At 42.6% G+C, this 15,421-nt stretch overlaps 1 protein-coding gene across 4 annotated transcripts in view; it reads left to right on the top strand.

The window, feature by feature from the left end:
• Nucleotides 1-944: 944 nt before the first annotated feature.
• sema3fb (sema domain, immunoglobulin domain (Ig), short basic domain, secreted, (semaphorin) 3Fb) overlaps nucleotides 945-15,421 on the top strand; it is a 60,805-nt gene continuing 46,328 nt past the window's right edge. For all 4 annotated transcript variants that reach the window (XM_069714142.1, XM_069714136.1, XM_069714129.1 and 1 more), the window contains exon 1: nucleotides 945-1,106. In XM_069714142.1, the coding sequence (XP_069570243.1) occupies nucleotides 989-1,106 (118 nt within the window). In that variant the 5' untranslated portion in view covers nucleotides 945-988. The remainder of the gene's footprint in view (nucleotides 1,107-15,421) is intronic.

Raw genomic sequence — 15,421 nt, 5'->3', positions numbered from 1 at the left:
ATTTGTGAGCAGTGTCTTGCTTGATTTCATGTGCATGTGTGAAGGACTTGGCCTCTGTCTCAGAATAAACAGCTGGATGGTTAACAAATTGTCAGTAAACAGCTGAGGTTTAAACAGCTGCTTATGCTCATAAATCCGCTCCAGCCGACCCGTCTGAGTAACTGTGTGGTTTGAGATGGAGACCCGGTCCAGTTGCAGTACAAAGATGGGGAGACAAGCTTTTGTGAGTGTCCAGTCAGTGAGGTCAGGGTTCTATATGGGGATCGAGAGGTGAAAACAAGTTTCATTGGCAAAAGGTGGCCTGTTAGACAAGTCTTTCTGATGATCCATGATGTATGTGTGAATCATTGGTCTCTCCCTGGTGTTTGTCAGTCATTAACTCAAGACTTAATTGGGGGCCACTACTGCTTTGTTTGGGGGGGGTGTTAAGCTGTTCCAGTTAGTGTTTGAAGCTGTCAGCATTTGTAACCCCTTTAGCAAGCAACAAGTAAGAATTGTATTATTAAATTGCACCGTATCTTTTTTTTCTCGAGTAAGTGTGAGTATAACCTGGTATTAGGTGAACCTGTAATTACAGAGCAGCAGCGCACACGTGTAGTGTCATGAAACAGGAATGTGTTCTGGGTGCGTGGAGATGAGCAGGAGAGTCAGTGCAGTCTCGCCATCACTTTGTCATACTCTGGAAAACAAACATAATTTTTACCAAATGGAAATGTGTACACATCTCTAAAAGCTTGGCTCCTCTCCATCGGGACTCATGAAGCTCCCAGAAATCTGGGCGTAAATCTTTACACCTCGGTGCTGCGTCGCCCAAAACTCGCAGGCATGGGGCCCTTGGGAGCTGCTGATTTGACATGTCACATAAATTAATAAATGAAAACAGTATAAAGTTGAGATGGCATCTGCCCCTCTCATGTTTTCTTCTTCTCCTTGCAGATTTTTGTTTTTTTAAAACCTCTCTTTGGGTGCCATTGGAGGTCGCTCCACCATGCAGCTGGACGGTCTGTGGACGGTCCATGCCCTCCTGGCACTGTCCGCCTTGGCTTTTGGGAACCAAGTGAGCAACGACCCTTTGGCTGCACCCCGAGTCTTCGTCTCCTTCAAAGGTAGGAACCTGATCCTCCTCTTCCACTCTCCTCTTCCCTCCCTGCCTTTCATTCTTGGTTTGCTGCTGGTTTTCTACTATTTTTAACTGTTTAGATGTAATGCTGGTTTCTTTAATTCTGCCATGTGTTTGCTCATTGAATGACTGATGACATGACAGTTGTGTAATTGGAGCGATTGTGGCTTGAATAAGTGCTGAAGGATTTTGCAGAGGAAGAACATACAGCATCACCAGAGCCGCACTGAGCAGACCGCAAACAAATCATGCAGTTCTCATACGCTGTCCCCTCCTCAGACCTCCAGGCCTTGTAATAACCACCAGATGCTTCCACTGGCCTATATTGCACAAGCAATTAAAAACACAAATAGTGACTGAGCAGATGCACTATTGAGGATTGTGTAGCCTTTGTCTTGTTCGTACTCATTTTGAAAGAACATACATGATTACTGTCTTAGGTAATCACGTGGCATCTTTATCTTCAATCTTCTTTATTATAAAATCCCTAAAGTGGAGCAACAAAGAGAAATGGGATAATAAGGAGTATGTAATAACTCTATGGCCATTATGTGATTATTCCCTGGTGACTCAGACGGGTACTTTAGGGGGGCTGCATTTGTGCCTTTTTTTCGGCGGCCGTACAGATTAGGTGAGATGGGTTGCCGGGTTCTCTGGAGCGCAGGGAGAGAGAGGGTATTATCGAAAGCAAATTGCCAGGATCAGCCAAGCAGAGCGACGTCCCTGGGGCCTGTCCTGCTCTGAGATCAAGCCTTTGATTAGCATCCACAGAGGGAGCGAGCGGCAGCGCCCCTGTTTGCTTTGCTTTCCGTTTCCCAGCGCTCCCCCTAGTAGTACAAGTTGACTTAATTAAGTGGACTGGCACAGTTCATTGTTGAAGGCGTTTTTCTGCTTTAATCAAGTGGGATTTAACACATCAGTGAGCGCACATGCAGTGCTCAGCAGTTTTTTCATTTTCCACATATCATTTTAGTCAGCGGCAGTGTTGTTTTTAGAGAACTGTATAAATTGTGTGTGTTTTTTTTTTTTACTCTATAAGCTTTTCTATGAGCAGACAAGCGTGCGTATAGGTGCATCTCTGGATGACTGAGCTCCCCTGAAAATATTTGAAAGCAGTGGACTACACTGCTCTTTGGCTGACAAGGAAAAAGCTCAGCTCTGCTGCTTACCTGTATGTGTTTGCCTCTCTAGTCAATATGAATTTCACAGTCTACTGCTGCTGCCTCTCTCAGAGGAATGCACCCCCCTCTCCATTCAATATTATGACTCTCTGCTTTAATTGCTTTTAGAGAGGCCCATGTAGTCCTTACCTTGGCAAGCTGGCTGCACTTCCCCTGATGCATCATGATGGGTTAAGTTTTTGCTTGAGCTGTTTGAGGAAGGCAGTTTGCCTCTGAGCAGCAGCTGTAATGGAACACAGCAAGAAGACAAGTGTGGACAATATGCAGGTTTTTAATGTGAGACTGCAGGAAGGAATGGGTTAACTGCCAGGTTTATAATTACTGATCATTATGCCAGTGAGTCACACTGTGATGAAAAACTTAAATTGCATCTATAAAGCTGCACGTCTCTCTCAGTGTTGAACTAAACACATGTTCCAAACTGATTAACCCAGTAGCTGAAAAGTGAGGTTAAGAACCATGACCTCCAGCTGGGAGGCCCTCACTTCCCTAATAAAGCAGGTAGAGTAAATCATGTAACCTAATTGCTTTGCTTTTTGCTCCATGTCCTGTGCACAGATTTTATGACAGGAAAACACATTCTGTGATCCAGCACAGTCTCAAAATACTTAAGACGTTGAAAAATGTATCTGCTTATAGGCATTTCAACGAGATTAGAGTTTGTAAAGTCTGACGGATAAACCTTGGAAGTAGACTTTGTTCAGGCTTATCACGTCCTCTGCGTTAGTAAGCTGAGGAGAAAGGGCAGAGTGAGGTGGGCAATAGAAGCCTGCCGCAGTTCAAATAGCAAGTAGTCGTAATCAGTGTCAGACGAGAAAACTGAATGTTTCAAAGAATGATCCACCGTTCATAATCAGTTTGCATTTTAAGGTTGACTCAGACAAGACTGCTGTCGCCAGTGATTCCCAGAGGGACTCATCAGATAGTCTACCTGGAGCTGCTGAGTACTTATTTAATGCCCGCTTCTCTAAAGTGAGACATTTCATTAGAAAATACTTCCCTTGTTTTTCTTGAAGGTAGTTCAAGTTGCTATTTATTTTTTCTAAACCGACTGCATTTTATTATAAAACCCTTTACTTAAAAAAAAAAAAAAATCTAAATATGCGTTAAAAAAAAAAAAAATCATGAATGGAAACAGCAAAAAAAACAAACAAAAAAAACACTAGCAATATCTCAAAAAAGTTTTTATGTTCGGCTGAAGTGGTATAGTTGGTGTACGGATGAAAATAAAATGTGAATTTTGTGAATAAATGGTGAAACATGAGACTTTAACGTCCATTGCATCTTTCAACGAGAGGACTGCAGAAAACATAAACATCATATCTGTGCGGATCAGCAAGGATACATGAAACAAAAAAATATTACCATCATGTTTTCTACATTGTTTTCAACAGGGGCTATTTTAATGACATTCATTTATCCTGCATGGTTAAATGGCATCTGAGTGGAGAAGTAGCACCACCAGCTCACAATGCACACAACACCTGTAAGTCATCATAACAGTTGTTGCATTGATGAGCATTTTCTTTTGTTTAGCACATTCTTTGGAATTTTCATAGTAAAGCAATCATTCTTGATCTGCATCTGTTCAAATTTGGCGCCTTCAGATCATTTTGTATGGCTGTCCATCACTGAAGTGAAATGCTGAATTAACATATCAAAGGATTGTGTGTGCTTTGCCGCTCTGGGAGACTCCCAAGTCATTCAAGAGCCGTTGTAGTTTAAAGCCATTAAAGGGTCAACTGATTTACATGTGCTGTTTGTTTTTTAACATTCTTTCTCTTGGGTCACACTGTGAGGTACAGAAAACATGTATTTTCCTAAATGGATGAAACGCTCTCTGGAAGTTCTTGCCATGCCATGTTTTATAAAAAAAGTGTAACATTACTACTGTTGGCCCACATTCAGCTATGACATATTATATTTTAGTTCATGCATTAAGAAGATCCAAATCTAAATCCTTACTTATGGCTCTCTGCTATTTCAAGCCTTATACCTCACATGAACCTCTGCCTCATCTGGGCTGCCTTGACTTCATTCACTTAAAATAATCACACAACATCTCTTTCCATCCATAGTGACTAAAAGCCTTTAGTGGGGAGTTTTTCTCAGTCTGCTTTGATAAAAAAAAAAAATAATAAAAAAAAGGCAGCAGGTAAACACCAGTTTAGAGTAAACAGATGCATGTGGTCATGAATCTCCATCATTGTAAATTTTGACTCTGGAAAGTCTTTGCCGATATAATCTACAGCTGATGGCAGAACCATGTCCGACACCACAAAGAGCATGTGAGAACTAACACAGTGCACCTCACATATTTTCTTTGTTTTATTTTCATTGTTAATTAAATTTTATAAGGCTCCTCTGCCAACCACGGCAATTATGGTCAATCAGTACAAAGGTAGAGTCCTTTAAATGCCATAACATCATAAGGATTACAGTGCGCAGACAAACACACACACACACACACACACACACACACACACACACACACACACACACACACACACACACACACACACACACACACACACACACACACACACACACACACACACACACACACCTCCTCCCTGTACATAAGGCCAAATCCACCAGGATGTCACCAGAATGTGGGTCAGCTTTGCTACAATGCACACGCTCACTGCTCGCAGTGCAGGTGGTAGTGAGAGAAAGCCGCTCAGGCTCATCATTATTCCAAATATTTCTCATCCGCACGCCCTCCTGTGAACAGCTAACAGCAGGCTACTATTTTTACTCCTCAGCAAAGTCTTGAGACTATATCGGGCATGAGTGTGTGAGTGTGTGAGTGCGTGTTTTTGTGTGGGTGGCAGGGTAGAGGGTTAGAAACTCCCCTCCGGGGTTAAACGCCAGGCATTCTGGTATGTGTGTTTCTGAAGTGTGGATTTTTTTTTCTTTTTAGTTTGGCTTTTAATTCCCGGGAATAACAAAAGACAAATATTGAATCTGAAAATATGATTTAGAAGCAGTTTAAGAGGGAAGAAGTTGTTTTGATGAGTCAGCAGTTCTCTATCAGTTCAACACTGGGCTTGTCCTTTTACTGCCACCCTGTCACTTATGCTAGTAAATGTTTAACCTGTTAATACTGCTGTTAACACAATACATTCCACTGGTCACTTTCTTCTTTGCACTTCAGAGGTATACATTAGTGGTCAGAATTATCTTGCACTTTTATCATTGTTGGTCTGATCGGCTATGACAGCATTCAATTTGAGGCTGGAGCCTCGAGTGTTTACTCAGTATTAAGTGTTTGAATGAGCAACATAAATGTGTTTTTTTTAGTTTTTGTTATTGTTTTTGGCAAACTTGCGTCCAGCCTCCTTCTGCACTGGGAAGTAAAAAAAAAGTTCTGAGGCTGTTTCTGCTTTGCACGAACAGAGCGCAGCCCCGTAATATACACAGAGCAGGAGCAAGCAGTAACTTTGGTGAGTAAGTATTCCAGGTTATGCCTCCACAATCATGAACAATCGTTGCATATGCAATTTCACCATGGACATGAAACCTGAGCAGAGAGCACACATCGAATTTTGTGTCAAACTTTTAGGGATCAGAGAGAAGTCGCAGGGAACCAAACCCGGCAAGTAGGGGGGTTTACAACTGTGTTGCGGGTGAGAAACTCGCCCGTTTTCAGTTGCACCCTGAGAAGTCTGACACTGGGGGACAAATTCACGCTGTGCACAACCCCATATATATCATTGATATCTGGTTATGCTCCTTACCTGACGCACCTTCTTCAATCTTAGACAGTGATGTTCTGCCCCTCTTGAAGTGTGAATGTCACTGGAAATACCTCGTCTGGCTCATTGCGTCATAGCTTTAGGCTTTATAAAGCATTTCAAGGGTTTCCGTTGCAGATTTCCTAAGTTTGAAACGAAATTCGATGTGTGCTCTCTGCTCAGGTCCATGGTGAAATCAAACGTGCTCACACACCAGTGGTAAAAAAACAAACACATGTAACACAAGTGCTGATGTTGATCAAGAAAAACATCTTTGAACACTTACTCATTAAAGGTATAGTATCCCCCTGCTCCATGTGCATTACTATTATGCACTCTGTTTACGCATGTTTTCATCGCACCTGCTATATTGGCTTAAGGTGATCATTACTGACAACTCCCTGCCCAGTCAACTTTTGTTGCAAGGTCTTTATGATAGACAGTCCATCACCCTAACTGTAATATTGTAGTCCAACCACAAGTAGAAGCCATGAAACCACTGCCCCAGTAGTCTGCTGATGTTTGGCTGTGATCTCTAATTGCTGTTTGTGAGGGCCGAGTCCATGTATCCCCACGGCAGCAAAGAAATGACTGCCGAAGCATTGAAAACCGCTATTGCTTTGGCCATGTCCCAGACCTCAGCTTGTATCCACAGCAAAGGCCCAGTTATGTTTAGTGTAAAACTCTCTTCTCCCTCAGCAGGCACACAGAAGTCATTTGTAGTGCTGTGGTTAACCACTGAACGCAATCGGCAGGGTGGTGATGGTGGTTTAAATGCAAACGCAGCTTGGTCCAGAGCAACTTGCACTCTGCTGCGATCCAGCTTTCAAGAGCGTCACTTAATTGTAAGGTCCTGGTTGGCCAGAAGCCATTCTTAACTGTGTAAAACGTTTTAGATTCGATTGAGTGGGTATAGAGAAGAGTGTGGATATTAAGGTGAAAAGGGGGCTGTAGTGTGAGGTCTAGTCTGGGCCCTGGGTTACTGAAACAGTGTCAATGCTCAACTGTGGTGCACATGAACTTAACAATAAGCAGAAACATCCATTCCCCAAAATTTATGGAGAGTAATTGTACTGCATTTAAAGCCACACACCTCTGTGGAATAATATATAGTTCATGCATGGCCCCCATCCTGCCTCTACTTGTGTACATTATGAAGAAATGGGAGAAGCTTTATTATACATTTTAAGTAGCTTTGTTTCTGTGCTAAAAAATGTTTAACTAGATATTTGTCTAGAAAGAATTCAAGGCTGAATTCATGTCAGAAGGGGATGCAGCCCACCTTGAAATGCATTCATCTCTTTGACAAAGCTTATTTCTGAGCACACAGTGGCATGTTTTCACTTCATTGAATTTCATTCAAATCTTGCTGCAGTCATACCAAAATTCAATGTGATTGCCACCTGGCCACAGTCCTTGTCCAACTTTCGGCATGAACGATTATCTGGTCAGAGTTAATCACTGAGCAGCATATATGTCGAAAATCATCAGACTGACAGGTCAGGAATTGAGGATCGATTATCTGTCTGTCTCTGAGGCCCTGTAACCTAAACTCTGCCCCCTGCTTGGTGGATGACTGATAGCACCATGATTACTTTTTATTTCCGCATCACTTAGTAGGTTGTTTTGATTGGAATGCACTGAAGATGAAAAATAACAGTGCACTTTTTGTGTTGATTTGTCACATATAAACCACCAGGGGACATTTCTGTAGATAATATATGAGCGTGAACATCATACAAATTCTGCATCTGTATGTTTAAAGCAAACCTATATTCTTAGCTTGTTTGTATCAAAATTTCTCAGCATGATAACACAACTTTTACCCACATCAGTAATTAAAAGTGAACATCAGTAATTAAAAGTGATGTTATGTATGTAGTGCTTGATCACCTTTAGATGTGGCACAAATCCATCACCAAAAAGTTTTGTTAGCTAAATTAAATCATAAACATCAACATAACAGAAGACAGCACTGGCACCATCCTCACCTCTCTGCTTGTCAGGTACATGTGTGGGACAGAGGTGTTGCCTGAAAAGATGAGTATATCGTCACCTTTCACTACATTGCCCCCCGAATCCAGCAGGGAATCTCATGTCCCGTCTCTAATGGTGCCAATTTCCCTCTGTAAACAAAATCATGGACACAGTGTCATCTCATAGCTGTGTCAGCCAACCATAAGTGAGCCTCCCACCCGCTGCTGATGCTGCAGCTCCTGGGATATCTGTTTTATTCTCTCCTTGCCATGCTTGTTAAACACACACAAGCCTTTCTTTATGATGGTCCATGAATTGAGTCATTGTATTTCAGTGTTATAGAATATAGCCACTTGGCACCTTGCTCTACTTGATTCTCATGCCATATGGCTGCAAAGTTGTAAAGTGTATCGTAGGCTGCTTGGGTGGTCCTAATGTTCGATAAAAGAGGAAATAGTATCAGCGCTTGGATTCTCTTTCTCCGACATATGGCCGATGGTTCCTGCAAAATATTGTGTGTGTGCTGGTGCAGAAGTGTTAGCATGTAACGAGGCTCTTATGCTTCTTCAGGGAATTATCGAGGACAGGGAGAACTGAAGGTGGCAGAGTTATATTTAAATGGTCTAACTAAGGCTACAGCTAAGAACAAATGATAAATTGATTAAAACAACAGTCAAATAAATAATGCAACTTATTCATTTCACTATCATTTGAATCAATTTATCATTTAATTGACAACATGTAGAACGAATGAACCAGAACCCAAGGTGACATCTCCAATACCTTATCTGCTGAGTACCGAACTTTGATAGTTTTACGGCACCAACTGAATTGCTTCGATACTAAATGTCCTGTCATTCGGAACCAAATTCCCATACCTTGGCTCCATCCACACTAATATATTTTCATTTTAAAATGCATATTTCACTTGCTGTCTTTTCTCTCTTCCTGGCATGGGAACAGCAGTAAATGCAGAGGCACCATGGGGTTTGGGATTTCTGGCATGGCAGCGTCGCTCTCTTTTAGCATCTGCAGAAAGAAGGATATGTTGTGTTGAGAGCATGGTGTTCCCTCTTTGGTCAGGGTTTCACCTATGGAGCAGCCTCCTGAGTCGGGTTACGGACCGTGTCAGTAGCTCGCCACTGATACCGAGATCGTCTCTCAAAAAGACTGAGGACCCAGTGTTGTCTGTTCGTCTTCTCTTTCATGTGCATGTTGTTGCATCTGTTGCCCCGGCCTGGAACCCCCTCCTCACCAGACTGGAAAATACCAGCCAAATTGTCCAGATACTGTGAATCACTTTCTCTCCATCGGTGCAGCATCTTCTCCACATATGTTTTTGTTTATGGGACTACAATTGTGCTTTTTTCCAGCTTTACCTGAAGTGGCCAAAAATACAGAGTTTGAGCATCCATTACAAACAGGACAGCGCTGATACAATTATGTCTTTTAACATGTTGGAGCAGTAAGTGATTCCATATGTTACAACCAAGTAATAAGACAGTACTTGGTTATTTACTACAATCACAAAAGCTGCCAGGGTAAGGTTTTCCTCTCCATATAGAAGCTGGAGACGATGTCAGTCACATCATGGGAGCGCTGTCAGGTGTGATTAAATGTTTCATTGATGTGGAGTAAACCATCATTCACCATCTCTTGTTATTGTACTACCTTTTCTCTTTGTTCAAGAAATCACTTGTACATAATGATGTTGTGTTCTCAGGCTTAACATTTTGGTGACCAGGTTGGTATCTAGCACACCTGCCAAGCTTCAAGGTTGGTCTTTTTTTTCAGTGGCATAATTAAGACTTCCTGTGGGACTTCATGTCTTTTCTCACTGGTGAAAGGAGGGCATTAGTGGAGACTGGATGAACAGGTTGAGGACTCAGACTAGCTTTGTCTCCGCACCGCCGCTGGGGCTGAGCATTGTATATTCTTAGCACTAGTGTTTCTCTTGTGGCAGATTAGGGTGTCAGGTAGAATAATGGTCCAGATGGATTAGATCAGTTCTTGGATTCAGCTCAAACCTGCATCCAAGTTTCACAATGGGTTTATGCTTTAGAATGTGATGTTGTGTGATTTATTTTGTAAAAGTGTTACTCATGAAACACAGGGAGAACATATAGAAAAGATGAGAAGCAGTCTGTAGAGGGGGACATTCATTCAGTGGCCACCTGCATGTATGACTCTAAATTGAGCTACTTTTATAACATTTTTCTTTGTCTTGTCACCTTGACAAAGGAACGACTTGCAAATAAATCGTAGACAAGAAATTGCTTTTGCTTTTTGGTGCATGAAAATATGGATGATCTTCAACATGTAATGATCTCCTATCTGGGCTTCAGCGCGTCTCTTAAAGCCACCCTGTCAAAGCACTCCCTTCAGCCCCCTCTCCAAAACACTACAAACCGCCTTGTCTTCAACCTCCGCAAATTCTTCCGCATCACCTCCCTCCCTCCCTCCCTCTCTCTTCCACTCGCTGTCCGTAGCAGCTCCTGTCATATTCAAAGCCCAGTGCTGCCACTCCGGCCTTTGAAGGTATCTGCCCCCCCCCCCCCGCCTCCCTCCCCCACCCTGTACCGCAAGGCCTGTGGCTCCAACCCTGCACACCACATCACCCACTCCCTGCTCTGCGTTAAGGTGCAAGAACGCGCTTTGGCTCGCTCTTCGCTGCAAAAAGCCAAGTTATCACTTGTTCACTCTTGTTCTTTCCTTCCGGCTCCAGAATGGTTACCGCGCTCCAGCTTGAACAGAGGAGTCACTCCCTTTCTGCGGTTATAGGCTTTATAGTTAACTGATCGAGAAGTACCTCGAACCTCTGAATCATATCTGCTTCATGAGCTATCTGCTTTAGCTCACACTAGCTGCTCTGGAAAGCCTTTTCTTTGTGTCTTTAGATTGGATTTTATTCATCTCGTATCACACATTTTCCTTACATTGGCATTTTGTAGTGAAAGGCATAGGAGGACCACTGGATCCTCACTACTGGTTTGATGTCATTTCATTGATTTTGAATACAAGGTTATTGTACTCCCCTGCCCCTAGGTACATTGCTCTTAACTTTAAAGTATCCACAAGTACTCAAATGTAGGACTGAGGCATGCTGCACTTCCTGGCGAATAGGAGTGTTCATGGAGGTTTGTTTAAAGCCTGTCTCCATGCATGCGTAGATCCCTGAAGATGTTAAGTATATGGGAGTTTCTTAGAAAGGTCAAGTGGGAGGGCATGACCCTGACTGGAGGGGTCAAGGCCACTGCTCCTTTCTGATCTACAACCTCATCATAATTTCTCACCCTCTGTCAGTGGGGGATTGAGTTTCAGATGTGTCTTGCTGCCGACACTGCTCAGACTTGCACCCACTGATATGACCTCGTCTCTCTGAGGCCTACAGTAAATCCACCAGGGAGAAGTTAGTGCAATGATCTATCACGCCAGAGTGAGGCAAAAAATAATTGACATGTACAGATTGTATATTTTGTGTTGTAAGTACAGCTGAAATGTTGTGCAGGACCATCAGTTTATTAGTAGCTGAGGCATATATTTTTCACAAATTAATAGTGCGAGCATTTGGTCCCAAAAACATAATTATGTTAAAATATATATTTTTTAAATTTACACTTTTACTTTGTAAAACTATCTACTATGATGAATCACTCATTGGTGTGTGTGAAATGGGTGACTGTGGATATAAGCACTATGCAGAATAAATGCTGCAGTTTACTGTGTAGAGAATGATTTAGTGTACAACAAAACAGAACGTATAAAGTTTATTCACGTAAAATCTAAGACCATAGGTGAAAATTTGTAGGTAACCCCTTAAGACCTGGGCAGTGTTTTAAAATTTCCACCTGAAAAAAAATCCCAGAAGTCCAGTTGCCAAACTGGAAAGCTAAAATGAACAACTTTGGCCTGTATGAATAAGTACAAGTCTCTATCAAAAGGGCCTAAGTAACAGCCTTATAACAATGACTGAATCCAAATGTATATAACTTGGTCTGTTTAAAAATCATCTGCAACGCTCAAATTTAATGCTGCAGAAATAAAGCACAACAAATACTGTATCCATTTTAGTCACAGCAGTACCAGACAGCCGTCAGTGAAGTGTTTTTTCTGCATTATGTTCTGTATTTTTTTTTTTCATAACTGCCAATATATACACTGATATAGGTATTGATGTGATATCACAAGCTGGCTGATATACAGGTCAGGCTCTAAAATGTTGTGTAGTTGGAGCACTTACAAGAAAAGAAGTAAACAATTTTGGGGGGACCAAAGATATTTACTGAATAAAATACAGGTGTAGCTTGTAAATAAATGGTTGACTGACACATAATCTCCTGTCATGATCATATTGATAGACATTGCAAAATACTGAGTATTAAGTACTTAGTATTTTTGCTGATATTTGGATTAAGTCCAAATTGGAATAACTGAGTGTGTTCAAGCGAGGTATGAGTGCGTAGTGTGTAGAAACTTTACAACTGCAGCTTGTTCTCCATGTTTAATGTGTCTGGTTGCTGTTACTCAGTGGTTAATCAGTACAGTCAGTTGCATTGATTAGGTTAGATGACGCATTGGATCAAAATGTGAAACTGAGACTGATCGGAGACGGGGCAGGTTGTAATTTGGCTTGATGTCACAATTTCAGAAAATTTGAACCTATATCATAAAATACACGCACAGAGCAGCATGTGACCTCTTGTAATCGTAAAGACACAGAGTCCAAATTAAAGTTTTCACTTTGTGATTAAGACCAGCAAATACTCAGTATGAACCCATAGTCATCAGAGAAAAAGTAGTTTGGAGTTTGAGTTAGGATACAAAAAGTGCACGCTGTACAGATCATCATTTTAGAGTTCACTCAAGCATTTGAAGAGTAAATCCAAACCTTTCAGCAAGTTTTCTCCATGCTTCCCACCTCCTCATCTGGTCACTGATGAGGTCATACTCTTTTCCACTCTGCTAAGGGGAATTGAAGCTGTTTGGAAGACACACTGAAGAGTTTAGCCCATAAGAGCACTCAGGCATAATACAATGCATGCACTTTGATGCCTTTGTAGTGGCGTGGTTTTTGAAATGCTGATTTGGAGATTTCTCTATTGCTGCCTCCTGCATGTTGGTGGAGTAGGTGTTAATTGCAGTGTGTGTGGATGGACTCTCGATCACACCCACTGAGGCCGGGCCGGCGGTGACCCCCCTCCCGACAGGCTGTTTTTGTCAACGACCCATCCTTTCAGGCCCCCTCCTGCGGCAGTGCCTCCTCCTGATTGGTAAAGGAGTGGAGAAAGGGGGAACCCTGGCATGCAATTCCCCTCGTTGTTGTTGTTGTTTGGCGTCACCCACACACTCTTCCCCCTGTGAAGGTCCTAAAGCTGCAGGGGCGTTTGTGTAGGTTTGCCTCTTATTCAGAAGTTCATTCACATTCTGGGAGACCTGGGGGTGGGCGTCAAACTGGCATCAGGCCTTTTTTGTCAATGAATGCGCCGCACAGCATCCCGCAGGCCTTTCTCTGTGCTGCCTATAGATTCCTCAGTCCAGGTCTAAGGAGCACCACTGTGGAGCTGCAAAAGGGAAGACAGCGGTTTAGAGTAGAGGTGAAAAATTAGGTCCTCGGATGGAGGGAAAATGAAAGTCAAGAAGAGGGAAAGGGGACTGTTTACATCTTCCACTCCTGCCTGGCATGCTGCCAAACCAATAGTGGGTGATGTGTTGCAATATGAAAGAACACTGGATTATGAGTATCAGGGGGAATGTTTGTGAAACTATTTGATTATGCCCGAATGTTGCTCACTTTGTACAATCACTCACATCCACTCTTTGATTCTCTGATCTCCCTGCTTGTCTGAGCAAGATGTACATGCTCTTGAGCTCTGCAAGTCTCATTGTTTTGTTAATCTTCAGATGATAGAGGGTGGTGTTGTAGTGTGTGCTAAGTCCCTGTTTGACTTCTTAACTCGGTTGCTTGTTTTCCTCCTTAGCTCTTCAATGGAGGGTTAATGAATACTTTATTGGTACTTTACTGTGTGTATCTTAGTGGCCGTATTTAATTTCCCTCCCTTAGGGATGTCCTGTGGCGTTTCCCAGAGTTTCGGAGCAGCCTACTTTGCATTTCCTTTCTGTGAGAAGACAAACGGGCCTGGAGTCCTAGATGAAGCACTCTGACAGAGGAAGGGCGAGACAGAGAAAAGGGAGCAGAGAGAGGACGACAGGCAGGCGAGAGTGCGGGCTAGGATTTCACTCCTACTTCCTTCCCTCCAAGCTCTGAATCAGTCGCTCTCATGGGCTGCATTGTGGATCAGGTTTTTACCCCCCACTCCTCTCCTCCTACCTTCCCAAGTTTTGACATGCTTATGTTTTATCTTCCAGGGTGGAAATAAAAGTGTGCAGTGAGGAATAGAGTTGCAGAAAATGCAGTTGGTTGGATGAGTTTTCAAGGTTAGAAAGTAAAGTTTCACACACAGAGAGTCCTGTCAGTAACTGTACTCTGTTGGATGCATCCATACTAAGCTGAAGTTCAACTCCACTGGTGTGTGTGTGTATCATCAGGCATACATTTGTCACCATTGTGATTGTATTTCTGCCAGAACAAACTTCCCAACCCCACCAAAGATTGATATGGATATCGTCACCCACCTTTAGAAGTGTTTCTTCTCTTCTGCTCATACCTCTGTCAGACAGAGCTCAATAATGCAGCTCAACTGTGATGAGTGTTTGCTATTCTAAAGCCTGTAATTAAGTCAGTTAACCTCCCTTTTTTCCGTCACACTGCACAACCAGCGAGGAGTTTCAGGGGGTCCCAGCGCCCACCTCTGTCACACGCTGGATTCTGTGGTGAGCGATGGCTTTTTAATGGAGTCCTCCCAGCAGAAAAAAAAATAAAAAAATAGTGGAACCAACCCGAGGGAGTATTTAAAAAGACTGGCGAAAAGAGCAGTGATGAATAAGCCGGCCTTCCTGTTTTCTTAAATGTGGAAGCTGCATTGAGTAAAGGTAATTGATCGGAACTAATTAACAGTGGAGAGATAAACGATGGTTAGGTGAGATGTGCCGCTTTTAATGGCACACTGTGGGGATGGAAAGCTCAGTGGAATTAACTCCTCAGCGACTGCGTTGAGGCTGCGAGCCAATTCTAAAGCCCAGTCATGAGTTTGTGTTCGTGGGTTAATCTCCAAGGAACCTTAGGACTCACTGGCACTGCTAGAGTGTGTGGAAATGGTTTGTAAATCAGTTTCATTTTCCAACATTAGATTTAGCTTATTTTGGAGTTGCACTTAGTTCCCAAAATGTTTTTGTTTTTAAGAGGTGAAGTATTGCATCAGAAATAAAACTTTCTCTTTTGTAATGCTTGGACTTGTGCAGTGATGCAGCAGGTGCTTTCTGTATGTGACAGTCTATGATGCTGCTGG

The sequence above is a fragment of the Brachyistius frenatus genome, unplaced genomic scaffold (assembly GCF_029030835.1).
Source record: "Brachyistius frenatus isolate BFR_SWC_R1_liver_20210118 unplaced genomic scaffold, ASM2903083v1 Contig_4, whole genome shotgun sequence".
NCBI lineage: Eukaryota > Metazoa > Chordata > Actinopteri > Embiotocidae > Brachyistius > Brachyistius frenatus.
This window is presented reverse-complemented; position numbering and strand designations above follow the sequence as displayed.